At 43.5% G+C, this 26063-nt stretch overlaps 4 protein-coding genes across 7 annotated transcripts; 1 reads left to right on the top strand and 3 right to left on the bottom strand.

Annotated features, from left to right (window-relative positions):
- Nucleotides 1-19: 19 nt before the first annotated feature.
- LOC115147180 (tripartite motif-containing protein 65) lies at nt 20-2907 on the bottom strand. Of its 2 annotated transcripts, none has more exons than XM_029689248.1 (4): nt 2276-2907; nt 1931-2032; nt 1650-1788; nt 20-651 (listed from the first exon to the last, which is right to left on the bottom strand). In XM_029689248.1, the coding sequence occupies exons 1-4, from the start codon at nt 2579-2581 to the stop codon at nt 92-94; spliced, it is 1107 nt and encodes a 368-aa protein (XP_029545108.1). In that variant the 5' UTR covers nt 2582-2907; the 3' UTR covers nt 20-91. The 2 variants fall into 2 exon arrangements, with proteins under 2 accessions (XP_029545108.1, XP_029545109.1); XM_029689249.1 differs by having other exon boundaries at nt 20-648; nt 2276-2906.
- A 5818-nt stretch (nt 2908-8725) lies between these two features.
- Nucleotides 8726-16486, bottom strand: LOC115208743 (arf-GAP with dual PH domain-containing protein 2). 2 transcript variants are annotated; one of them, XM_029777067.1, is made up of 12 exons: nt 16164-16232; nt 15902-15941; nt 15351-15481; nt 15087-15178; nt 14317-14405; nt 14010-14122; nt 10314-10460; nt 10136-10219; nt 9942-10004; nt 9738-9815; nt 9335-9563; nt 8726-9203 (listed from the first exon to the last, which is right to left on the bottom strand). In XM_029777067.1, the coding sequence occupies exons 4-12, from the start codon at nt 15173-15175 to the stop codon at nt 9172-9174; spliced, it is 924 nt and encodes a 307-aa protein (XP_029632927.1). In that variant the 5' UTR covers nt 15176-15178; nt 15351-15481; nt 15902-15941; nt 16164-16232; the 3' UTR covers nt 8726-9171. The 2 variants fall into 2 exon arrangements, with proteins under 2 accessions (XP_029632927.1, XP_029632926.1); XM_029777066.1 differs by lacking the exon at nt 15902-15941 and having other exon boundaries at nt 16164-16486.
- Nucleotides 16487-16721: 235 nt separating this feature from the next.
- tefm (transcription elongation factor, mitochondrial) lies at nt 16722-19322 on the top strand. Of its 2 annotated transcripts, none has more exons than XM_029777069.1 (4): nt 16722-16951; nt 17455-17876; nt 18046-18195; nt 18404-19322. In XM_029777069.1, exons 1-4 carry the CDS (start codon nt 16909-16911, stop codon nt 18842-18844), a joined length of 1056 nt encoding a protein of 351 aa, XP_029632929.1. In that variant the 5' UTR covers nt 16722-16908; the 3' UTR covers nt 18845-19322. The 2 variants fall into 2 exon arrangements, with proteins under 2 accessions (XP_029632929.1, XP_029632928.1); XM_029777068.1 differs by having other exon boundaries at nt 16723-16951; nt 17407-17876.
- On the bottom strand, nt 19308-26021 carry LOC115208740 (ATPase family AAA domain-containing protein 5). The gene is made up of 16 exons (XM_029777062.1): nt 26009-26021; nt 24786-25578; nt 24310-24660; nt 24026-24122; nt 23849-23937; nt 23553-23701; nt 22838-23003; nt 22487-22684; nt 22055-22194; nt 21860-21953; nt 21705-21769; nt 21401-21602; nt 21103-21245; nt 20183-21000; nt 19777-19926; nt 19308-19649 (listed from the first exon to the last, which is right to left on the bottom strand). The coding sequence occupies exons 2-16, from the start codon at nt 25567-25569 to the stop codon at nt 19586-19588; spliced, it is 3510 nt and encodes a 1169-aa protein (XP_029632922.1). The 5' UTR covers nt 25570-25578; nt 26009-26021; the 3' UTR covers nt 19308-19585.
- Nucleotides 26022-26063: the final 42 nt, after the last annotated feature.

Here is a 26063-nt window from a genome sequence, read left to right as displayed (position 1 = left end):
ATATTGTGCTAAATATATTAATTACTAAATATTTTATTTATCTAATTCGTGAACAGACAACTCTTTATGTTGTCCCCATCCTCACATATCCTTATGACAAACAAGGAGGAAAGGACAGAGCATTGTTTAGCTTCAGCCCAAACAGCCAGAACACTGGCCTCACTGGCTCTGTGAATCCCTCCTCCACACAATGCAGCAGAGTCTGACTGTCAGACAGGCTATAAAATGACACGGTCCCGTTCGTCACATCCAGAACAAGTCTAACGATACTGGGGCAGCCATGTTTGATAAACTCCTCTGTGTTATCGTGCCAGTAGCACAGCTTGTCCCTGCTCCACTCCAGGCACCAGGAGTTGGCTGTGCGACCCAGCTGATCTCTGCGGCTGATGCTGGGGTAGGAAACCCCAATGGCCCAGCCCACGCTCGCAGACGTATCTACATCCCAATAGTGGCAGCCTTCACTGAACTCCTGCTCCGCCATCCACTGGCTGATGTCAAAGCGGCCCTCGTGGCATGCGGAGGACGTCCTCTTGGTAACCACTCTGTGCTCTTCGGGTATGAAGGTCAGGTGCCTGTGGCCTAGGGCTGGGTTGAAGGTGAGCCAGGAGAAGCTGACCCCAGGCAGGGGATGGGGTGGAGAGGCAAAGCCTGCTGACAGACATGGCCAGATATGGACAAAATGTGAGATTGAAGTCATTAGATGAATGCAGTAAAGTTTATCAGCCTACTGTATCTGACCATGATGGAAAAAATGACCTAATTGTCATACTTGAGTAAAAGTAAAGATACCTTAAAGGAAAATTCCACCCAAAAACTATCTTTTGGTATTTGTTTTATTAGTTCATTGTTGACAAAGTCCCACAATGTTTTGCTTGTCAGCAATCAAGTTTTCAAGATATGTAACTTTCAAAATACCAAAATCATCCCTGTATTATGCATTTTGCAAATACCAAAATATTGTTTTTGGGTGGAGTGTTCCTTTATGATAGAAAATGACTGAAGTAAAAGGGAAAGTCACCCAGTAAAATACTACTTGAGTAAAAGTCTAAAAGTATTTGGTTTTAAATATACTTAAGTATCTAAATGAATAGTAATTGCTAAAATATACTTAAGTATCAAAAGTAAAAGTATAAATCATGTCAAATTCTTTATATTAAGCCAACTAGACAGCACAATTTTCTTGTTTTTTAAATTACGGATAGCCAGGGGCACACTCCGTCATTTACAAACGAAGCATTTGTGTTTAGTGAGTCCACCAGATCAGAGGCAGTAGGGATGACCTGGATTGTTTTCTTGATAAGTGTGTGAATTGGACCATTTTCCTGTCCTGCTAAGCATTCAAAAGATAACCAGTACTTTTGGGTGTCAGGGAAAATGTATGGAGTATAAAGTACATTATTTTATTTAGGAATGTAGTAAAGTAAAAGTTGTCCAGTAGTACTTTAAAGTATTTTTATTCAAGTACTTTACACCACTGGTATCTGATGTACTCTAATGACACAGATGTCTTTGAATGGCTATACTGTATATAGGCTACCCCATCTAGTGGTTGATTGGTGAAAACAGCACATTATATTTACAGTATTCAGTACATTATAAGGAGTAATATTCAAATGAGACTCAAGAATAGGACAGATTCTACAGTATACCTTCAGCCCTGTGTCTGTCATTTGATGGAGGGGAGATGGGCAACTCCTGAACCCGGCCATCATGGGAGGCTGGGACATCAGGACACCTGTCATCTGTCACTTCTGAGCTTGTGTCATTTATAACAACAGGGTCCTCCATCTATATGACAAGATAACACAACACAGGAGCATGAAAATTAACTTTAAAAAATATAATCTTTCAAAAATATGATCTTTACAAAAGAAAACCAACTAAGGAGGAAGTTGTAGCCTACTGTAAATACTGTATCTGGAAAGTTTACCTGTTGCTGTTGAATAGTACTTCCCAGCTCAGATGGTCTGTTGATATCAGTCTGTTGTGAGTGGGAGGCCACACATTCTTCAGCTTTATCCTCTTTGAAGTCCTGACAATTATATAATGTAATATCATATAATACAATTAAACTATTTCTACTATTTGATAACTACTATAAAGTTATTTATAGTTGTGCACTTGTTTATGGTAAAACATTTTTTAAAGTGAATCCTCCAACCTGATTTATTCCTATTTAAAATTCCGTGTTATTATGTAGCGACGTTGATCGTGACAGGAGTCAATAAGCATACTCTGTTCATAAAAAAACTAAAAAATAAACGTTTTAACTTACCGCTACCATTTCATGTCCTTTTGTAAATTCTTCAGTGGATACAAAACGTTTATGGTCGTAATGAACATTCACGATGTTACAAAGTGTAAAATTCTTATGCAGTTTAAAACCTGGTCGAATTTTTCCTCTGCAATCGGGACAATCCTTCCTCGTCTTCGCTCTTCCACGTAGATAATCCTCTAAACATTTCATACAATAACTGTGGCCACAAGTTAAAGTCACTGGATCAGTGAAAATGTCAAAGCATATTGAACATGTGAGAAATTTTCCTATATCTGTAAGAAGTTCTTCATGTAGCAACGCCATTACGGTTCGGTGTGTAGGCTAGAATGCCTGAATTGAAACCGAAAGTACAGTAAGGTAAAGCACAGTAAGGCAGATTGCAAAGTTTCCGAACGGGATTTTGTCTCTCGAAGAAAAAAATGTACCTAATTAATAAACAACACCTAATTAATTATCTCTTTCTTTCTGTGTGTGTGTGTGTGTGTGTGTTGAAAGCACGTAAATACAGTGTGTGTGTGTGTCTGTGTCTTGAGGCTGTTGCTCATTGCTGAGGGAGAGGTTTAATGAGAATATGTCAATCAATGCAACTGTAGGCTTGTCATGTATAACGTCTGTTGGTTGTATTTGACACACCCTGATCTGTTTCACTTGTCTTGTGATTGTCTCCACCCCCTCCAAGTGTCGCTTATTTTCCCTGGTGAATATATCCCTGTGTTTCCTGTCTCTCTGTGCCAGTTCATCTTGTATGTTTTTCAAGTCAAACAGCGGTTTTCCGTACTCCTGCTTCTATTCTCTTTTGCTAGTCCTCCCGGTTTTTGATCCTTGCCTGTTTTCTGGACTCTCTACCCACCTGCCTGACCATTCTGCCTGCCCTGACCTGGAGCCTGCCTGCCACTCTGTACTTCCTGGACTCTGAACTGGTTTTGACCTTTTGCCTGTCCATGACTATTCTCTTGCCAACCCCTTTTGGATTGTTTAATAAATATCAAGACTCAAACCATCTGCCTCCAGTGTCTGCATCTGGGTCTCGCCTTGTGGCCTTATAATATTATAATTGTTAAAAAGTTAGACACTTTCCAAGACTGCCATCTATCTGGTTAATATATTCACTCACCTCAAAACTGTATATAACCAGAAGTTTCTCACCTACTGAAAGCATGGCTGCATTGCCACCTGATTTTATTGTTTGCCCAAACTGGTATTCTCAAGTGTAGGATGTGCAGATCACCCTCCTTTTCTGCTTTAAAGGTACATCGCAGTCAAAAACGTGATTTAAATGTGCTTTATATATATTTCCACATTAAATGGTTGGAGTAATACTGTGCAGTTGTGAAAATTATAATAATGCTCCTTCAGTGTAAGAGCTGTTTTAAAAGACAACCTGAAATCTCTGCCTGTTTTGGTGGGATGGAGTTTTGGCCTGGCTGGTGACATCACCAAGCGATAAATGAGTTAATAGACCAATAAGAGTTCCAAACCTCTCTGCCAATAACAGGTAGTTTTCAGTTTTCCTCTCCTACTCAGGCCACTCCTTGACTGTCCTAGCATAATTGTTGCTTGATTTTTTTTCTTTATTTTTGACCATTTTAATTGAAAACAATCATAGTAAGGTACATAATTGCTATCAGAAATTATTTGATATTGTGATAAAAACAGGTGCATAATCAGAGTAGTCTTACATTGGACATTTAAGATAATCAGAGTGGTCTTACATTGGACCTTTAAGGTAATCAGAGTGGTCTTACATATTTGGCACAGTGTTCACTTTGTGTTCACTTTCCCCTTCACAATATAGATTCAAAGTAGCCACCCTTTGCCTTGATGACAGCTTTGCACACTCTTGGCATTCTCTCAACCAGCTTCATACGGTAGTCACCTGGAATGCATTTCAATTAACAGGTGTGCCTTGTTAAAAGTTAATTTGTGGAATTTCTTTCCTTCTCAATGCGTTTGAGCCAATCAGTTGTGTTGTGACAAGGTAGGGTGGGTATACACTTGATAGCTCTATTTGGTAAAATACCAAGTCCATATTATGGCAAGAACAGCTCAAATAAACAAAGAGAGACGACAGTCCATCATTACTTTAAGACAAGAAGGTCAGTCAATCCGGAAAATTTCAAGAACTTTGAAAGTTTCTTCACGTGCAGTTACAAAAACCATCAAGCGCTGTGATGAAACTGGCTGTCATGAGGACCACCACAGGAAAGGAAGACCCAGAGTTACCTCTGCTGGAGAGGACAAGTTCATTATAATAACTGCACCTCAGATTGCAGCCAAAATAAATGCTTCACAGAGTTCAAGTAACAGACACATTTCAACATCAACTGTTCAGAGGAAACTGAGTGAATCAGGCCTTCATGGTCGAATTGAGTGCTGCGTCAGATGACCTGGCCTCAACAAATCACCTGACCTCTACCCAATTGAGATGGTTTGGGATGAGTTGGACCGCAGCATGAAGGAAAAGCAGCCAACAAGTGTTCAGCATATGTGGGAACTCCTTCAAGACTGTTGGAAAAGCATTCTCGGTGAAGCTGGTTGAGAGAATGCCAAGAATGTGCAAAGCTGTCATCAAGGCAAAGGTTGGCTACTTTGAATCTAAATTCTAAAATATATTTAGATTTGTTTACACTATTTTGGTTACTACATGATTCCAAGTGTTATTTCATAGTTTGATGTCTTCAATATTATTCTACAATGTATAAAATAGTAAAAAATAAAGAAAAACCCTAGAATGAGTAGGTGTGTCCAAACTTTTGACTGGTACTGTATATTTGAGACTTCTCAACCCCGAGAAACCTCAGTCGACCAAAATGGGGTCAGTCCAAGTAGCCCTGCATGGCATCATCTGTGCTACAAAAGTATTCTGATGGGGCAATGTCAATATCAACATTTATGAACACAGGGTCACTACAGTTATTGTTACTTGTGGTCATAAACACTATTTTAGTTCATACTATGAGGGGGGAGGGTGTTAAATGTATTTCACAGTAAAAGGGGAGGGTCATGTGAGCATATTTTTAATGTTGGGGGAGGGGGGGGTGCATTTTTTCTTATGACACCTTGAGTTAGATTTGACATATATGGCCACTCCTCCCCCTTTCTGTAATCTGTCACATCTAAATACATTATAATAATTTACTTCAATGTCTTTATCAAAGACAGAACCATTGAACCATGTTTCCGAGAGAACCAGAATGTCAGGACACTAGTGTTGTACTCAAATGTCAATTGTGTCCATTTTTTAAATAATACTTCGCACATTTCGGTGCATTAGCCCAAGCCCCCTTCGAGATTTAAAGTCAGAGGGCGTATTCAGCTTAGCCACATAAGAGCTAACAGGCATAGGGTCATCTGCAGCTATTTGTTGAGTGAGCTGAGACTTTGCCAAGTCCCCTGGCAACCACGTGAGAGCAGAACAAACTGAGCATTTGGCAGTCGTCCCTCAAAGTCACTGTATGCAGGGGCTGGGCTGGGAACTAGGAGAGCAATGTTGGCAGAGCTTAGTCCACCCGGATGAAGCTCCCACCAAAGGAGTGGAGCTGCTACAGAGGACCGGAGTGGCTGCCAGTGCTGCATTCTGGGTGTGCACAGGAGGCCTTGGTGTGGCTCCTGTTGCAGGGTTGGGGTTTCCATGGGGGGCAGGAGTGTCTCAGGCCTGTCCTGGGGATGGGAGTAGGGAGGGTAACCGAAACTAGCCTGGGAGAGAGGTTGTAGCGGGAATTGAGGAAGGTGGTGTGGAGGGCAGTGTGGCTGGCGAAGCTCCAAACTCTCAGCATATGAGGGCTGATGATGTGAATGATGCATGGTGTGGACTGCATCATGTGGTGCATTAACCTCGACAGTGTTTTGCCAGACCCTAGGGTAAAGGTCGGTGCTGTGTAGAGCTGGGCTGAGTTGAGGTGGGCCGGGTCTGGTAGAGATGTGCTGTGATGGGCCGGGTCTGGTAGAGATGTGCTGTGATGGACCAGGTCTGGTAGAGATGTGATGTGATGGGCCGGGTCTGGTAGAGATGTGCTGTGATGGGCCGGGTCTGGTAGAGATGTGCTGTGATGGACCGGGTCTGGTAGAGATGTGCTGTGATGGGCCGGGTCTGGTAGAGATGTGCTGTGATGGACCAGGTCTGGTAGAGATGTGCTGTGATGGGCCGGGTCTGGTAGAGATGTGCTGTGATGGACCGGGTCTGGTAGAGATGTGCTGTGATGGACCGGGTCTGGTAGAGATGTGCTGTGATGGACCGGGTCTGGTAGAGATGTGCTGTGATGGACCAGGTCTGGTAGAGATGTGCTGTGATGGACCGGGTCTGGTAGAGATGTGCTGTGATGGGCCGGGTCTGGTAGAGATGTGCTGTGATGGGCCGGGTCTGGTAGAGATGTGCTGTGATGGACCAGGTCTGGTAGAGATGTGCTGTGATGGGCCGGGTCTGGTAGAGATGTGCTGTGATGGGCCGGGTCTGGTAGAGATGTGCTGTGATGGACCGGTCTGGTAGAGATGTGCTGTGATGGACCAGGTCTGGTAGAGATATTATCAGGTTTCAGGTAAGACCCAAATGCAGACTGTGTTGAAGAAACAATGTTTATTACAGTAACAGGGGCAGGCAAACGACAGATCAAGGCAGGTAGGGGTCGATAATCTAGAGTGGTGGGCAACGGTACAGGACGGCAGGCAGGCTCAGGGTCAGGGGCAGGCAGAGTGGTCAGGCAGACGGGCTCAGAGTCAGGACAGGCAAGGGTCAAAACCAGGAGGACGAGAAAAAGAGATACTGGGGAAAAGCAGGAGCTGAGACAAAACGCTGGTTGACTTGACAAACAAGACGAACCTGCAACAGACAAACAGAGAACACAGGTATCAGTACCCAGGGGATAATGGGGAAGATGGGTGACACCTGGAGGGGGGTGGAGACAAGCACAAGGACAGGTGAAACAGATCAGGGTGTGACAGATGTGCTGTGATGGGCCTGGTCTGGTAGCATAGGAGGGAGGTTCTAGGGGGAATTGAAGAGGTTGGTGTGGAGGGCAGTGTGGCTCCAAAATCTGCATTGGGCCTCTTTGACTGTGTACGGCTTGGGCAAAGCTCAGTGTATCTGCATGCAGTTCCTGGGAGAGAAGTGATGGAGAGTGGTGTGAGGGGCAGTGTTGCTGGCTCTTCTCCAGTCTCTGTGAGGCGCCACCGGATGCAGGTCTAAAGGAGCGTCTGATTTGTCTCAGGGAGTTGGTGGCTGTTCTGTTGCTCCTGTGGGGTGAGGTGGACTGGCCACCCAGAGCAACATCCTTAACATCCTGGCAAAGGTGGGGACTGCCTTTGTAATGGCAATTTTAATGTTAGTGCTTTTCTTATAACCAATTTCTGTGTTCATGCAAGTGGCTGACTGAACGAATCCTCACTATCAGTAGCTGCAATTTGGCAGTATGCCCAGACCTCGTGAGGTATTGGTCTGTCACATGTTATGAACCAGTAATTGGTCGGTCACATGAATGAAACGGTAATGATTAATGAATTATGTTATATGTGTATAGCCGTATATAAGACAACTGCTGGGACTGCCCCAGTAGAGCTCCTGATTGACATGTGTACTATGGTGCATTGAGTTGGTTGGAACTTCTCCAGCGCGCTGACAATAAACAATGATTCATTTTAAGACTGACTTCGAGTGTCCCTGTGTAAGAATTTCCACAACAGCCTCTTTGTACATGTACATATTGTCGTAAAGAAAGTCATTGCTCATGTAGTTATCACAGTGTCACAGGTATAATAACAACTTAAAGAATATTTTTCCTCTTGAGCAACAAGGGGTGCTCTATATGGACATAAATAATGCTTAACTCACTTTTCTTGGTGTGTGCTATTGGCATATGTAACAATGACACAGACAGGACATACAAAATCATATAAATAACAGTAGCCTGCAACCAACACAAAGATAATAAAAGACTGTATTATAAAACAACTGTGTTATACAAAAAACAAACTCTAATTGATACAATACTTTAATGAATCGCACTCTCTCGCTATCTACTTACAATGAGTGTACAAAATATTAGGAACAACCCTCAGAACAGTCTCAATTCATCGGGTCATGGCCTCTACAAGGTGTCAGGGATGCAGGCCCAACATGGCCCATGTTGACTCCAATGCTTCCCACAGTTGTGTCAAGTTGGATGTCCTTTTGGGTGGTGGACCATTCTTGATACACACGTGAAACTATTGAGCATGAAAAACCCAGCAGCGTTGCAAGTCTTGACACAAACTGGTGCGCCTGGAACCTTCTACCATATCCTGTTCAAAGGCACTTCAATATTTTTGTCTTGCCTATTCACCCTCTGAATGGCACACATACACAATCCATGTCTCTATTGTCTCAAGGCGTACAAATCCTTATTTAACCTGTCTCCTCCCTGTCATCGACACTGATTGAGGTGGATTTAACAAGTGACATCAATAAGGGATAAAAGCATTCACCTGGATTCACCTGGTCAGTCTATGTCATGGAAAGAGCAGGCGTCCTTAACATTTTATACACTCAGTGTATATGCACATTAGTTAATAGAAAGTATATATTACATTCCCAATGTCCCCGAAAATGCCATCAGTTCCCATCTCATAATAGGCAGTCCTGTCACTGGTTTGCAAGGAGCCCTGGATAATGGTGATTTGCAATGATTACCAATGCTGGTCCACATTGGCAGCTCTTCAGTTCGTTTAGCCTCTTTAGCCTGAGTTCATTTAGCCTCTCATCATTTTACGATAAACATGACTCCATTGAAGAGTTCACTGATCACCTCTTGTGAGAAGCCTCCGCCTGTCACTGGTAGGCTCTCTGAAACAGGCAGCCAGCCTCACACATTGCCATTTCTTCCTGTAAATGGTGCTTTCCTTTCCTCAGGTTTTTACACCATTCATTTTTTCATCCTTCTCATGTTTGCCTCAGCTGAAATAACAAATAAAGACACATTGTCTATAATTAAAAAAAATTTTTATTTCAGCTACTCAAAGGTATAATTTCCTGTCATTGACCACTTTTACAATAATCGCATGGTGAACAGTGAATGGTCTTCTTACCGTTGTAGTGCTGTGGTAGCATAGGCTGGGAGATTACTAGTTTGAAGGCTTCTATCCACTCCCTCTGGTCCTGCTCCTGGTCACACAGGAAGACAAACTGCCTGTCAGGCGTCTCCAAGGTAACCCCGAACCTCCACCTGCCACTGCGGTTCCCCTTAGGCTGGCCCTCCCTCACAGAGTAGCCATGGCCCTCTGTGCCGATGAAGACAGCCCCCAGTTCCAAGGCATCCTATGGACGGACACACAGCAATACACACATAGACACAGACACACACACACAAACACAAACACACACACACACACACACACACACACACACACACACACACACACACACACACACATTTACAACATTCTTCTCCACAAATACAAATGGCTTATGCATATTCTCTGTTGTCATTACCAGTGAAGTTTTGAAGTAGGACAGCTTTCTGTCCGTTAAGTTTATGATGAACCATCTCTTCTTGAATGGCTCCCATTGCTAAGAACAGACACAGAAGGCACAGAATCAGCCCTGGCTACCATCATACAGGTTGAGTTTCTGGTGCTCTCGATGTATATCCCTTTAAAACTTCACTATGTTCAATGAATTTGATGGATTACTAACCGTTGGGCCGGTTTTCTCCATGTAGCCTTCTTTAATGCTACTTCTGGTTATCAAAGGTACAAGCTGCACAAACAAAAACATAGAAAGGAGACAGATCTGTACAGAGGAAATCCTTGAAAGTATGGCGTCACCTGTGACATATCATGTCAGTTAGGGTGGTACAAGACTTCTACTTTGAAACAGTTTGTACTCACGTCACTGTCCCTGGCATTAGGGTCGACTTTCTTGAGGTAAGCAAACCGAGTGGCCCGAATCGCATTGAAACAGGACACAATTTCCTAGATGAAGGAGAGAGAAATTTGACCCCAAGTCTTCAAATCTCTAGACGTCTTCATGACAACGTTTCAATTAAGTTTTGTCATTGGTTATTACCTGGCTGTTGTCATGGTAAACAAACAGGTTTCTGGTCCGTTCTTCCTCCAGGTAGGAGATTTGCAGCCCGTGGCCGTGGCCTATCTTTTCCGGCTGGAACACGGCATTGAGGTCCTTCATAGAGATGACTGCTTTGGGCTTCTTGGACTAGGGTCAATAATACACAACAGGCAGCATTATGATGAGCCCTTCTCAGGTATTTTATATTTAACATTTATTTAACCAGGTAAGTCAATTAACAACAAATTCTTATTTACAATGACGGCCTAGCAAGAGGGAAAGGCCTCTTGTGGCGACGGGGAATGGGATAAAAAAAAAGAAAAAAGAAACTGACAAAACGCATCACGACAAAAGAGACACCACAACACTACATAAAGAGACCTAAAACAACAACACAACATGGCAGCAACACAGCATGACAACAACACGACATGGCAGAAACACAGTATGACAAAAACATAGCAAGACAACAACATGGTAGCAACACAGCATGGCAGCAGCACAACATGGTAGCAGCACAAAACATGACAACAACACAACATGGTAGCAACACAACATGGCAGCAGCACAACATGGTAACAGCACAAAACATGGCACAAACATTGTCAGGCACAGACAACAGCATAAAGGGCAAAATGGTAGAGATTAAAAACAAAACATCACGTGAAGCAGCCACCAGTGTCAGTAAGACATTCTTCCTACCGAATCACATAACCTTTGTTTTGGAGGTGTTCAGAACAAGGTTAAGGGCAGAGAAAACTTGCTGGACACTAAGAAAGCTTTGTTGTAGAGCATTCCACACAAAATCTGGGGAGGGGCCAGCTGAGTATAAGACTGTATCATCTGCATATAAGTGGATGCAGTGCATTCGGAAAGTATTCAGACCCCTTCCCTTTTTCCACATTTTGTTACATTACAGCCTTATTCTAAAATAGATTAAATAAAAAAAATCATCATCAATCTACACACAATACCCCATAATGACAAAGTGAATACAAGTTTAGACATTTTTGCAATTCTATTCAAATTAAAAAAACAGAAATACCTTATTTACATAAGTATTCAGACCCTTTGCTATGAGACTCGAAATTGAGCTCAGGTGCATCCTGTTTCCATTGATCATCCTTGAGATGTTTCTACAACTTGACTGGAGTCCACCTGGGGTAAATTCAACTGATTGGACATGATTTGGAAAACACACACCTGTCTATATAAGGTCCCACAGTTGACAGTGCATGTCAGAGCAAAAACCAAGCCATGAGGTCAAAGGAATTGTCCGTAGTGCTCCGAGACAGGATTGTGTCAAGGCACAGATCTAGAGAAGGGTCCTAAAAAATGACTGCAGAATTGAAGGTCCCCAAGAATACAGTGGCCACCATCATTCTTAAATGGAAGAAGTTTGGAACCACCAAGACTCTTCCTAGAGCTGGCCGCCCGGCCAAACTGAGCAATCCGGTGAGAAGGGCCTTGGTCAGGGAGGTGACCAAGAGCCCGATGGTCACTCTGACAGAGCTCCAGAGTTCCCCTGTGGAGATGGGAGAACCTTCCAGAAGGACAACCATCTCTGCAGCACTCCACCAATCAGGCCTTTATGGTAGAGTGGCCAGACAGAAGACACTCCTCAGTAAAAGGCACATGACAGCCCACTTGGAGTTTGCCAAAAGGCACCTAAAGGACTCTCAGACCATGACAAACAAGATTCTCTGGTCTGATGAAACCAACCTGACAGAGTTTGAGAGGCTCTGCAGAGAAGAATGGGAGAAACTACCCATAAGTTTGTAGCGTCAAACCCAAGAATACTTGAGGCTGTAATCGCTGCCAAAGGTGCTGATTACTTATGTAAATGTGATTTCAGTTTTTTTTATTTTATACATTTGCAAAAATGTTTAAAAAAATGATTTTGCTTTGTCATTATGGGGTATTGTGTGTAGAATGATGAGTGGAAGAAAACAATTGAAACCATTTTAGGATAAGGCTGTAATGTAACAAAATGTGGGAAAAGTCAAGGGGTCTGAATACTTTCCGAATGCACTGTAAGTGGATAAGAGCCTACTGCCTGAGGTATGTTGTTGATGTTAATTGAGAAGAGCGTGGAGCCTGGGATCGAGCATTGGGGTGACAGGTGGGCTGAGACAGCAGATGTTCTGATTTTACATATTGCACTCTTTGAAAAAGGTAGTTAACAAACCAGACCAAAGACCCCTCAAAGACACCAATACACCTTAGCCGACCCACAAGAATGGAATGGTCTACCGTATCAAAAGCTTTGGCCAAGTCAATAAAGATAGCAGTTTAACAATGCTTAGAGTTAAAGGCAGTGATGACATAATTTAGGACCTTTATGGTTGCAGTGACTTATCCATAACCAGAGTGGAAACCAGATTGCGTACCAGAGAGAATACTATAGACATCATGAAAGCCAGTCAGTTGATTATTGACAAGTTTTTCTAACACGTTAATAAACAGGGCAAGATACTGTAGAAATTAGCCTATAAGAGTTAGGATCAGCTTGATCTCCCCCTTTAAATAAAGGTTTCAGTGTGGCTGCCTTCCAAGCACTGGGAACCTCCCAGAGAGGAGAGACAGGCTAGGCAACTATAGGGTCTGCGACCTTAAAGAAGAAAGGATGTAAACCATCTGACCCAGATGTTTCTTTGGGGGTCAAGTTTAAGGAGCCCCTTTAGCACATCAGACTTGGTGACCGCCTGCAGGGAGAAGCTGAGTAGCGAGGAAGAGGAAAAAGAGGGAGTAGCATCAAGGCTGGTCACATTAGAAGGGCTGGGAGATGAGGAAGTGTTGGATGGGAAAGGAGGCATGGCTGAGTCAAATAGGAATCCTGACTTAATTAAGTGATGATTAAAGAACTCAGCCATACGCTCCTTGTCAGTAACAACCACATTATCCACATTAAGGGACGTGGGCAGCTGTAAGGAGGAAGGTTTATTCTCCAGGTCTTTCACCATTTTCCAGAACTTCTTGGGGTTAGACCCACAGAGAGAGAACTGCTCCTTAAAGTAACTTACTTTGGCCTTCCGTATAGCCTGAGTGCACTATTTCTCAATTGCCTGAACAACAGCCAGTCAGCCTGAGTATTTTTGTGCAGATCCTTTCGTCAAATAGTGTTCTTGAGGTGAAGTAACTCTGCCAGATCACAGTCGAACCAGGGGCTGAACCTGTTTTTAATGATCATTTTCTTTATTGTTAACAATACCACTGAAAATATTTTTTAAAAGGTCCAAGCATCTTCGACAGAGGGGATCAAGCGGATTCTATGCTAATTTCCAGAGGCCCGGTCATGAAGGAAGGTTTCTCATTCAAGTTTTTCAGCAAGCGTCTATGACAAATCAGTACAGGTCATTTAACTGAGCAGCCAATTCAGAACACAGTGATCACTAAGGTAACTACAGAAAAATAACAAGGAGAGTAGCCTTTCTGGGTGTTTGTGGTCATACCTCATGGGATTGGTAATGATCTGAGAGAGATTTAGGGAGTCCCATTGTTTTAAGTAACAGGGGATGTTCCCTGTGACTTTTCCAAAGCGTTCTGGGCACGTCCCCAGGACGACATTTTGTTAGCTGGGTTATCTGATCGAAGAGGATGGAGAGAAGCTACTTAAAGGGAACGGGGGATACCTAGTCAGTTGTACAACTGAATGCATTCAACTGAAATGTGTCTTCTGCATTTCATCCAACTTACATCCTCATTGGTGAAGTATCTCAAGGTAAAGTCAGTTTCAGAGAGCAGGAATCTCCTTTTCAGGAACTGCTTGTTTTCCTTGCCTTTCTTCCATAGTATTCCTTCGTAAAGTCCTGAATGGGATCCAACCAATACAAAACATTGATTTAGTTAGTATCCCTCGTCTCTTCATACGCAGTATTTTGGTACGTTTGGTTCTATGCCTTGCTCTGTAGACAGCGATGTATGGAAATGTCTTGTGTTCCTAGACAATTTGAATAAAATAAATAGACTTATCCATGAAGGCTTGTCAACATTTAGCACTTACCTGAACTATAAACTTGTTGAAGGGAGTTATTCTCTCCTGTGAATTCTCTCCTCTCATACTTAGCACGTATCCACTGATCTTTAAGAACACTGTCAGGAAACCAAAAGGTTAAAGATTGAAATACAAAAACTAATATTTAAAAAAATACAAACTTTTTGTGTTGAATATATGTGTCAGGCGGTGGTTAACTGGTGCAGTGAATCAGGCGCAGGAGAGCAGAAATGAGTGTACAAGGTATTTAATTCCACGACAGCACCAGTATACAGACAATACTCAAAGTGCTGAGAAAATACCGGTCACTCGAAAATAACGGGCGTAAATAAATAACCTGGCAAACATAACCAGCTGACAAGTACCCCCATGAACAATCGATAAACACGCACACTAACATGTGGGAAACAGAGGGTTAAATAATGAACATGTAATTGGGGAATAGAAACCAGGTGTGTAGAAAACAAAGACAAAACAAATGGAAAATGAAAAGTGGATCGGCGATGGCTAAAAGACCGGTGACGTCGACCGCCGAATGCCGCCCGAACAAGGAGAGGGACCGACTTCGGCGGAAGTCGTGACAATATGACTCAACTTTGACCACAAACCCTGTAGTATTTGCCAACTCAGTCAATTTTAGGCTAATTGACACCAAGATGTTTCTTCTTCTTCTTCTCTTGAAATAATACTTCCACTGAATGAACAACTGTCAAGTCATCACAATTTACACTTCCTTAAATTGAGTGAGTGAATGAAGTCATTGATATAGTTCCACTCACACACAGTCCTTCTCCTGTGGCCGGTAGTAGAACGGCGGAACACACTTCTCATAGAACGCATTGGCTGCAGCGTTACCCCATGTCTTCATAAACTACAATTAGAAACATAATAGGAACTTTATAACATAATAATAACATAATAAGCATGTTATAACATCACAACATCAAAGGGATTGTGACTATTGAGTGATCTTGAGAGTACATCCTTCAAGGTGTAAAGGTCCTTGGTACACTACTGGGCCATTGTGACATGTTAAACTGTACCTCTACTAGGGAATCATCCCAGAAATCCAAGCGTATGGACTTTATCCGGCTGATGGCAGGCAAGTCCCGATGTGTCCCAGAACAATTCACACATACAAACACACCAAGTTTGTATGAGGCCCAGTCTGGCTCTGTGAATAGCAGTAATATGATACTGTATCAATCAATCAGACACTTGAAATGTTTGCAGCCTGTATACCTTTGAACCACATTACTATAGTTTGGATATTGGACTTTGTAGTATGTCATGCCTTGATTGGTTGTTTTTTCTAGGTTGGTTGATGAGTTGTAGAGAGTTACTGGAAAGGAGGAACCCTTGTAATCATTGACTGAATGAACTATAACTTCCCCCAAAATAAGTTATTTAAAACATGCCATGGTTGTAATCATTTTACTTTTTAGTCATTTAGCAGACGCTCTTATCCAGAGTGACTTGTAGTTAGTGCATTAATCTTAAGATAGCTAGGTGAGACAAGCACATCACAGTCATAGTAAGAACATAATCAGCAGTGAAATCCAGTGAAATAAAAGCAAATGCAAATATAACTCACATGTCTTACATGGCTTAGGTTTTTGCTCATGCTCCACATTCTATAAACAATAGACAACCACACTGAAATAGTCGATAATTAATATGAAATTGTCACATAGAAGACATAGCTTCTGTTTGGGGGTCCCTCGATATTTTACTACTTTAAACTGTTTTACAGTTCCTATCTGTACCATATCCTAACCACAATGGTAACCTAAACATGTCAAATGTTAGAGGCTATCGATCATGGTTTAACATGTATTCTATTAAATATAACTCACCAGGGGCCCCACAGTCGGCACAACGGTCGTTGCTGGGCTGTTTCACCATATCAAGCAGAATCTTCTTATTTCTCTCCGGACTTGCCATAAGTAAATCGGCTATTTACTCAATCAAGTCCCAACAAACGAATTGCTTATTTTACTTAGGTCCATGCCTTTTCATTCACTCAGATGTATTACTTCTATAACAGGTGTCAGGACATTTTTTGTTGTTGTTGCACTTGACCGCGGTCACTGGCCGACGTTTCCTTTTCTCACTGGCATAGCAACATGACGTTTATTGTTCTCCACACAAACACTCACTATCAAATAACAATGAGTAGGGGAAGTGAAAAAAGCGTTACCATATATTACGCATAATTTATAAACGGACAAGTAGGCCTGACAGAATAGTAATATCTAAGAAAATCAACTGTACTTGATTTTATAGTATATATTACAACAAAAATATATCGAGATAATATATAATGTCTTGATAATGTCACCAAAGTTCATTCATATTCATATTGAAATGTAAATAAATAAAATATCTTAATATATAAAAACGAAGACAGCTTTGAAGAAGTTTTCACTTGAGATGAAAGTCAGTGATATTTCAAATGCAGCATAAAGAACCTGGAGAGCGGGGGAACATGAAGTGCCTCGGAACTAAGTATGCGTGATCCTTGTTTCCGCATCAGCGTGCGATCGGCGAACAACTAAAGGGCAAAAGTTTGAATGAATTACCTGTAAAACCACGATTACAATGTGGGTTGCAAGGCGATTTATGTCTTTAATCGCCCGGAGAGGTATGCACAAATGTTTTATTCAAGCTGTCGAGTTTCTCGTAACTTCTTAATTACATTTTTTCAGGTGCTATTTGTTAGCGGGCGGGTATAATGTGTGGAACGTTCCAACAGGAATCTGTTCCAAAAACTGCGGAAACAAGGTTGCCAACAAACAACGCATACAAAGTTGATACCGGGTAGGGAGTGGGCTATTTAATTAATGTTTCACTCACCACATTTATTCCGAAAAATGTATGTCTTCACTCTGGTAGCCTATGGACAAACATTAAGAATAAACTACGTGGTGAGTTGATGCCTATTCGGCAGCTAGTTAGCTAGGTGAATTGATCATGCTACATTGTATGCGTTGTTTGTTGGCAACCTTGTACTTTACGCAGTGTTTGGAACAGATTCATGTTGGAACGTTCCACAAATTATACCCGCCCCCTATTATATGTTTCCATCTATTCTTGCAGGGCAGTATGGCTTATTCTACCAACCCCTGGGCTCACTCCCCAAACTAGAATTCCGGTATCTCAACTGCACGTGCTGCTGGAGGAGTCGGATCCCAGTCGCAGGCTTTGAAACCCTTAATGACACCCTCTCTTCATCTACTACTCCTTGTGATGACAAGTCGCTGGACGCATACTACACGTCAGAGCAGCGAGATGTCATTCTGCAGCTCCTCAACAATGCGGCAGAGACGGAGCTCGCTGCTGTCAAGCTCCTTCGTGGCCGCAAGTCTGTCAACATTGTGGAATACAGGACTAGAAATGGACCTTTTAAAAATCTCGAAAGCGTCATAAATGTGCCGCTTCTGAAACACAAAAGTGCTGTCATTGTCTTCAACTCCATCCTCAACCCTCCGGAGAAGAAGGAGAAAAGAAAAGTAAAGATCCAGCTAGCCAAGTTCATCAGACCAGAGGTGGAAAGGACCTGGCTAGAGGTAAGATGATTTAGCTAGACGGATGGCCTTGAGGTCTGGATGTTGATGGCACAGTTGGACAGCCCACAGGGTCAGTCCCCGCTGTCTGTACCCCATCAGTCATGTCACCACATAAATACTACATCAGTGTTATTACATGTGTATTAATCCAATTTTGCCTTTCTTCCAGAAAGCAAATTCCATAGTGTCCATTGTGTGTGGAGTGAATAAAATAGCCTGGGCGCACGTGGATCGTGGCATGAACGTGTTGGAGTGGAAACATGAGGATTGCCACAACTTTCTGAAGGGAACCTACATGGCTTCTGCCTACTTGGATGATGTAAGTTGAATGTTTTCCGACCGAGATATTCATGCATTTGGGTAAGTAGGTTAGCCCTGAGACATGACTGTGCAGACCCCTATGTTGTCAGTCTACAGCCATGTCACAGGGCTAGGTTTCAGCTTAGCACATAATCGTTGACTGTAATATCCAAATAGCCTAACTCCTGTACTGAATCACATCTCATTATGTGCCATAACGTCACCAGATTTCCTGTGTGGTATCCCACCTCCCCACGGCTGACTTCTTCGTTGTGGAAAAGCCGTCCATCTCGCTTCAGAACACTGCCCTGTACCCAGTAATGGCTCACATGCGTACAGTGGAGGCTATGCTGTTTGCTCTGCTGGAGCCCCGCTACACCCAGCCTGACATCACTGCTCCACCCAAGGTGCTCAACATGATGCGCACCGCCGTCGGCCGCCATTTTGGCCTCATGGTGGGTGACTCCCGCACCAGCGGGGCCCAGGCGATGCAACAGTTGATGACGGAGTCGGTGACTCAGAAGATTCCGAGGGTGACATTCCCTCACAACCTGTTGGTGAAATACAGGAACTCCTTCCAGATGGGTGGGCGGAGTCGGGGGGAGGAGCTGTGTGACGCCATGTTGCAGGCTGTGGCGTTTTACGAGCTGCTCAGTGAATCGAGTTAATGTTACAGCGACAATTTCCACACACCATTTTCACCAGACTGAAACTGGTTGACTGTGTACAGTATGTGTGACCTGGTGGGGTCGAAGTTCAAAGAGCTAACCAGAGAGACCTGCATATTGGCGGCTTGATGGAAGTTGACACTAGCTTATATTTAAATGTATACTACAACACTTCCCACCTGTAGACTCGGATGGTATTGCACTTGAGGTGTCAGTTCAGGCCTCAGCAGCTGAACTCAAGCCTCTCCTCGTATAGACACCACACGTCATGTTTTCTTCACTTTCCCATGAATAGAAATGTTCTGTCAGGGCCAATAGTAAAGCAGAACAGGCTTGAATATGTACAGTGATTTGTCACATGTGACCACCTGCATCTGTACCTTTGTGGACAAATGTTTAATGCCTTCAAAGCCTGAAATACCACAGATTTTTAAACACCAACTCACTGAACCAGATTAAAATAAAAAAGTTAAATACATGTCTTTATTTTTATGCATGAATATAAAAATAGGATTATATTTCAATTATACATTGAATGCATACAGTGAACTTAAACTTCTCACTCAATGTAAAAAAATATGAATGTACAGCAAAATGTATCATGAACACCCATATGGGCTACATTCACTAAATCACAAGTTATTAACATAGGGAGATGATAGCATTACCCTCCCTGTCATGCAGTGTAGAGACAAATGTTGCAGATCTGTTTGTGTAGTCTGCTGGCTTAAATGGTCATTGTCATGGGAAATCATCTGCAAGGAGTCTCACAGTAGCCTTAGGGAGGCCCAGGTAATGCAGAAACCTAGGAGAAACAGCAGTCGTACAACAAAATCAGTCTTTGTAAGTCATCTGAGCAATCTTTTTAATTATAACTTTGTTATCTCTTAGTAGAAATTAATAAGGTGCTCTCATGCAGCATATTGACTCACCTGCCTTGGCCCTGCTGAGCTCTCTCTGATTGGCACATGGTGCGGAGAACAGGTAGGTAGTCCACGGCAACAGCCTGCTTGTTTCCCAAGGTGCAGAAGGCTCTGCTTGAGAGGACGGTTCTAATGATGTCATATCTCCTTTCGACCACGCTGGAAGACAAACTGCTGTTCAGATACCACAGACTCAATGGAACTGGAGCTTTACAATGAGTTCTATTCAGTTTAATCTAATATCAAGGTTTTGTTTGCAATAATGCTAATTTCTGACTAACAGTTTGAACCAAATTCTAACAACAAACTTGAGTGCTAACTTCACATAAGCATGTATGGTAATTTAGAGGACTGAGCCGCCAATGTATTTCTTACAGTGAAAAAAATACCAGAACAATCAGGAAACTGCACTCACCTAGGATCACAGGAAGTGGTCTGACTGACATTGAAACTCTGTCTGGGTGGGGTGACAGGGAGGGTGAGGTTCTCCATCACCCTCCCCCTCTGCTCCCCCTCCAGCCTCTGGGATCCAGCCCACCCCTCAGACACCCTGGCCAGGCACCTGTGGAAGCCCAGGCCCTCTACTGCAGCCTGGATCTCCAATGTCCTCTCACACCACCACCAACAGCCCCCATCTTCCTCTCTCATCTCATCTAGCAGTCCATCCTTAACCTCCGCCCCTGTCCAGAGAAAAGCCCCTGGTCTGCATGGGCCAGCCTTATGTGGAGACTCACTTGGTAGAGAGGTATCAATGAAGGACATGAGGTCCATAAAGTCAGTTATTGCATCTAAGCAGTGGTACACCAAGCCATCTGCCTTCTTCTCAGTTTGAAGTTTGTCATTAAAAGTCTCAGTAATATTTGATACACTTGGATGAGCCCTCAGAGACAGTGAGGCTCTGTAAGGCTTTACTAACATGCTTTGAGCTGATCTGGAATCAGATGTTGGCACACATTTTTTTCTCCTCAGCCTGGAGCCAGAGGACACCTTAACTGGACTGGTCTGATCCAGGATCAGTGGGATCTGAGGGTGGTGGATGTTAGGGGGTGTTGGCTCACTCTGAAGCCTAGGGTGAGTCACTTTCTTTGGGGTGAGGAGAGGACTGGGCTGGGTCCTGACTGGTAGGGGAAGGAGGAGCTCCAGGTTCGAGTAGAGCAAAGCTACACCTCTCCTCCAGCTCTCAGTAAGGATCTCCATTAGCTTGATGATGTCTGGTTTAGCCCAGGACTGGCACTGAGGAATCAAAGAGAAAGGCACCTCATACAGTTATACTGTCATTCAATGTTGTTACCTGAATAAAAGCATTGGATGTTCATCTAGTTCAAGTTCACGTGCCTTTAGAGTGGTCTGCAGGTCATGGCTGGGGCCAGAGTTCAGGAGCCCCAGCATGCTCTGAGTGCAGCCCACGTCACAGGGAGGATGGCGGGGAGAACTATTTTCACCCACTGCAATGTCTTCCACTGCAGCAACATCCAGAGCTAGAGTTCACCAAAACAATCAAGTGATTCAATTGTAAGACTTGATGTAAACTCTTTTAGACAGGGACCAAGAAAACTAAGGGGTCACAATACATGTAACATACTAACACACCTAGCCATTGAAGTTAGTCTGTTAATAGTTTGTCATCACTCACTTCCATGCACACCACCTGCAGGGTCCTTCAGTGGGGTTGCCCTCTGAGATGCGTGTCCTCCACTGCAGATCCAGAGCTGCAGCTGCAGTAGGGTACGTCTGATGTCTATCTGGTTCAGGCTCACCAGAGAGGTGATGTCCCCAGCATCCATCCTGACGTTCTCAGCCAGACACAGCAGCTGCAGATAACTGCAAACATTCACCTGGGAGGGTGCACGACACAGAAACAAAATGGAGTAGCAGCTTCATACCATATCATGCACATTAGTTGAGGGGATGCAATGGTGCCAAGATGCTTGACTTACTACTGAAGGGGTTTTAAAAAGGATCGCTTCAAAGTCGCCGTCAAACTTTGCCTTGAAGGAGGGATCTGAAGACAGTTTTCGTGTTATGATTCAACTTTGTCATTTTCAATCCAACTGAGTTCATATTTTTCAGTATGCAGTATATACACACGTACCACTAGTGGTCAGTATCACAGGTCTCTTGGTTGTCGTCATGAAGGTCTTGATTGCAGTGAGGAATCCCACATCATCATCGAATATGACATCAACCTGCGGGAGAGCAGGTGCAGCTCGGTCACTTCATTAAAACTAGTTATGCGGTCTAGTCTGCAACCTGGCACTGCTATACAACTGACTGCTGTGTGGTTTACCTCTTCAAATAGAATGAGTGATGTGGACATCCTTTTACTCCGGCTACCTGTTGGTGGCTCTTCAATGTCTGGTGACAGTTGACTGACTAACGGAGGGTTAATAATATCTGCCTTCTTCACGGTCTTGAGAGAGACAAAAACTGTAGGAAATAATATCAGCAATTAAACAAAAAGACTAACCATAGCCACACCAGAGGAGGCTGGTGGGATGAGCTATAGGAGGACGGGCTCATTGTAATCGATGGAATAAATGGAACGGTATCAAGCACATCAAACATATGGAAACCACACGTTCGGCTCCGTTGCATTCATGCCATTCCAGCTATTACAATGAGCCCGTGCTCCTATGGCTCCTCCCACCAGCCTCTGAGGATCCACACATGCCCATGTGTGGTTAACTAAACTTGCAAGGTGTTTCCTGTTTTTCTTAACTGTTTGGAATGTGCTCATCCTGTTTTGTAGATAACGAAGGGCCATCTAAGTTTGTGATCTCTGGTTTACTCTTCTTCTTGAAGAAATTAGCCAGCATCATGGAGGCTGCACAGCCACCTCTCTTATGGGGGGAGCTACGAGGGGGCTGAGGCCCCTTCCTATAGGATGAGAAAACCTTTCTGGGAGAGGCCACTTTACCTGTGTGAGGAGAGCACAAAATAGATGTAACCCACAGTCTCCATTGGACAAACACTATACAAAATAGTTCCTGTCACTTTAAATAAGTGATTTTCAGTAGATGGTTATGCTTAGACTGCAATAAAGTACTTTTCGATAGCAGGGTGTGCTTACCAGCTACTGTGTCAGATTTAGTTGAGGTGGTGTTGTAGCTACTGAGATGAGATGGTTTGAAGGTGGTGCTTCCCTGGATCTCCACCAGGTGAGATTGGGTGGCCTCCTTCAGTTGAGTCAGGACGTGGCGACCACTGCGCTGGGAGGAGGCGTTCACTTCGAACACCTGGAGAGGCCAAGGAAATGAGCAGTCAAGACAGCCATCTTACATATATTACACTGACTAGTCATACTGCACCCACAGGTTAGAAGATGATTGCATACACCCGTATGAAAGCTAACCTGTTTTGGTGAATCATATGACTGAATGAACATGAGCCAGCCTCTCCTGGTTCTCTGCTTTACCCATCTTATCCAATTACCCACAAACTGTCATTTAAAAGTTAAAAATAGATGAATGTCTCTGTACCATACTCTAACACCAATCAGTAGGTCCTATTCGGGTTCCCGAGTGACGCAGCAGTCTAAGGCACTGCATCTCAGTGTTAGACGTGTCACTACAGACACCCTGGTTCGAATCCAGCTGTATCATTGGGAGTGATTGGCCGTGATTGGGAGTCCCATAGGGCGGCGCACAATCGGCCCCGCGTTGTTCGGGTTTGGCCGGTGTAGGCCGTCGTTGTAAATAAGAATTTGTTCTTAACTGACTTGCCTAGTTAAATAAAGGTACACATGTGAATGGGACTGTAGGTCTTCCAAGTAGTCTCACACTGACCTTGAAGCCTAGCTCCTGAGCGCAGGCGTATACTGAGGCAGTCTTGCCCACCCCTGGAGGTCCTGTGATCAGCATGGTGCTACACAGATCTTCCTCCCCGTCCTCCTCCACTCTAGCCTCTCCCTGGAAGTCACCACAGTCCCACGAGTCTGCACAGCCAAACCGGAGGTCAACGCTACAATCAATGTTATTCATGGAAGATTCATCGTCAGTGATGTTTTTATAATACAGTGGGTGGTTTTATTTGACACATTTTCCCCCATCAATTCATAACATCTAAAAGTTTTTATTTTTACCATTGCTGTTGGCGTTTTCCTCTAGTTTCCTTTCTCGCCCTTTTCTCCTCTCTTCACAGTCAGCTCTCCGTTTCCATTTCTTTAACCAACTGCAAACAGAAACAAGGAAATGCATTTAAGACACCATACTATAAAAGCTAAACATTGAAGGAGCTAGCAGTGGTGTTAGCAACTCACCTGTGTAGCTTCTTTACAGAGACAAGGTTGCCTATTACCTCACTGGAGTGCTGAGGCCGGTACTTCTCTGTCCACAGCAAATCCTCAATGTTGTGAACTACACAACAGAAAAATAAAGAACGCTACATATTTTAAAGACCAATGGCAGATCCCAATCAATGACAGAGCTAAAGCACCTCTGTATTCTAGTGGTCCGGGACATACATAGTTAGGACATACAAAATTGGACAAAGAAAAGTTAATACAGATTGTTGTGGAAACTACAATGTATTAGGAATCATCACCTCTCCTAAGGCATTGCTGTGGTTGGGCAGGAGAGACCTTCTGAGGAGATTCTGCTTGGTTTGGTGGGTTAGGGGTCAGTTCATGACCTTTCCCCAGACCTCGACATTCCCGCTGTTGCTGCCTGAGTCTTTGTGTTCGGCTCAGCCTGCTTCTTCTAGGCTGACCCCTGGAAGAGGGGATAAGAGACCCCCTGACTTGGTGTTCTAAAGAGGGACTATACCCAGTCAAGCTGGTCTCCTCTAACCCCGGGCTAGACCTTTGGCGCTTGCATACGGTTTCAGGGTCCTCCTCCTCATTCTGATGTTTCCTCTTTCCTACAGAGCTAGGAGATGTAGCGCCTAACCCTGTCTCTGAAAGAAAAGGCGACCAATAAGACTGAATCTGATACTAGAATATGGCACCACACAGACTGTATACATGACAATAAGAACATGACACAGATAGAATAGAGTTAACTATAGTCTCTCGATCTTACCGGGACTTTCCGACTCCAGAATATTATGTTTGTATTTCTTCAGCAGCATAGTGAAGACTCTTCTCACTGGGAACAGTGGGTTAGACATTTTGACCTCTTCAAGAGACCGCTTGCGGGCAGACCCTGACAACTTATCTCTCCAGCCAGAAGTAATTGACCCCTTCCTCTCAGTCTGGTTGCATTTAAGTGTTGACCTGGACCACCAATTCAAAATCAATCTCTGTGAGTGTTGGGGACTATTGGCCTTATTAGTGTCCTGTTTCCTGGTGAAACTGGTTGCCACTTTCTCATCCGAGACCCTGGTTGTCCCAGAGGCAGACTGCACCGCTGCTTGAATTGTGAGGGTACATGCTATTTCATTCTGACCAGATCCAAGTCCAACTCCATGGCATCGACCAGTGTCTTGACCCAGGTCCACAGACCCCATCACTGCCCTGCCCCTGAATGCCGTGTCAGCACTGGAGCAGCTTGACTCTGAAATCACTATAACATTATTAGGAGGGTCTGAGCAGGAGCTATCCTTGATGAGGCTTGTACTTGCTTTGGGGTATCTGTTCTGCTTGAATCTGTGCAGCCTACTGGTTGACCGTGGCACAGAGAGAGGCACCTCATTATAAGACCCCCCAATATGACAAGGCGCCATCTTAGGTTTCTCTTTCACCTGCTCAGAAATTAGGCTCTTCCTCCCAAGAGGTTGTGGGGTTATACTGAAGTACTTTGTGATGTCATTGGATTTTGAGCACCCAGCCTTCTTCTCCATGGCCAAGTGGGGCGATAACCACATCTTTATTACCTAGTTAAATATAACCACATCTTTATTACCTAGTTAAATATTAATGTAAATTAAAAAAATAAAATTCCTTTCTTTAGATGTCACCATTACTGTTATAACATCAATAGGGCATTCATATCATTCACTATAATGCGAAGACAAAATTAAAGTTACTTTCACTTTTGTCTTCGTAGTGCCAGATGGCAGCAGGTGCTGCAATAGATAGTTACCTTTTAAGTAGCACTTTCACAACCGTTGACACATTGTAACAACATAGACATAGCTAGTTAGAGAACTTTACTTTCTGATATGAGCTTCTGAACAAGTCAATGATAGCCTACCGAGAAGGTTACTTTAAACATGCTTACGTTCACGCTAATTTCATTATTTAGCTTTTCCTTAAACATAAATCAGCACATGCAGCCAAATGTTTAGATGTTGTGCAACTTACCGCTTCCGTATGTTCAAATAAACGCGCCAAACCCAGATCAACCAATCAGACAGCA

Source organism: Salmo trutta, chromosome 14, assembly GCF_901001165.1.
Source record: "Salmo trutta chromosome 14, fSalTru1.1, whole genome shotgun sequence".
Classification (NCBI taxonomy): domain Eukaryota; kingdom Metazoa; phylum Chordata; class Actinopteri; order Salmoniformes; family Salmonidae; genus Salmo; species Salmo trutta.
Note: the sequence above shows the minus strand (reverse complement) of the source record. Positions and strands in the feature narration are given on the sequence as shown.

What these genes read in the sequence shown, in the direction of transcription:
- LOC115208743 (XM_029777066.1), bottom strand. Translation starts at nt 16,251, where the DNA reads ATGGCAAGTCCGGAGAGAAATAAGAAGATTCTGCTTGATATGGTGAAA. An exon ending in GATACTTCACCAATGAGGAT is followed by an intron (nt 10,461 to 14,009) that starts GTAAGTTGGATG and finishes TATTGACCCTAG; the next exon opens with TCCAAGAAGCCCAAAGCAGT. An exon ending in CCTACTTCAAAACTTCACTG is followed by an intron (nt 9,564 to 9,737) that starts GTAATGACAACA and finishes GTCCGTCCATAG; the next exon opens with GATGCCTTGGAACTGGGGGC.
- tefm (XM_029777068.1), top strand. Translation starts at nt 16,909, where the DNA reads ATGTGGGTTGCAAGGCGATTTATGTCTTTAATCGCCCGGAGAG. An exon ending in GTCTTTAATCGCCCGGAGAG is followed by an intron (nt 16,952 to 17,406) that starts GTATGCACAAAT and finishes CTATTCTTGCAG; the next exon opens with GGCAGTATGGCTTATTCTAC. An exon ending in TGGAAAGGACCTGGCTAGAG is followed by an intron (nt 17,877 to 18,045) that starts GTAAGATGATTT and finishes CCTTTCTTCCAG; the next exon opens with AAAGCAAATTCCATAGTGTC.
- LOC115147180 (XM_029689248.1), bottom strand. Translation starts at nt 2,581, where the DNA reads ATGGCGTTGCTACATGAAGAACTTCTTACAGATATAGGAAAATTTCTC. An exon ending in AAGGACATGAAATGGTAGCG is followed by an intron (nt 2,033 to 2,275) that starts GTAAGTTAAAAC and finishes TATAATTGTCAG; the next exon opens with GACTTCAAAGAGGATAAAGC. An exon ending in GTACTATTCAACAGCAACAG is followed by an intron (nt 1,789 to 1,930) that starts GTAAACTTTCCA and finishes CTTGTCATATAG; the next exon opens with ATGGAGGACCCTGTTGTTAT.
- LOC115208740 (XM_029777062.1), bottom strand. Translation starts at nt 25,569, where the DNA reads ATGTGGTTATCGCCCCACTTGGCCATGGAGAAGAAGGCTGGGTGCTCA. An exon ending in TCTGGAGTCGGAAAGTCCCG is followed by an intron (nt 24,661 to 24,785) that starts GTAAGATCGAGA and finishes CTTTTCTTTCAG; the next exon opens with AGACAGGGTTAGGCGCTACA. An exon ending in TCTGTAAAGAAGCTACACAG is followed by an intron (nt 23,938 to 24,025) that starts GTGAGTTGCTAA and finishes TTCTGTTTGCAG; the next exon opens with TTGGTTAAAGAAATGGAAAC.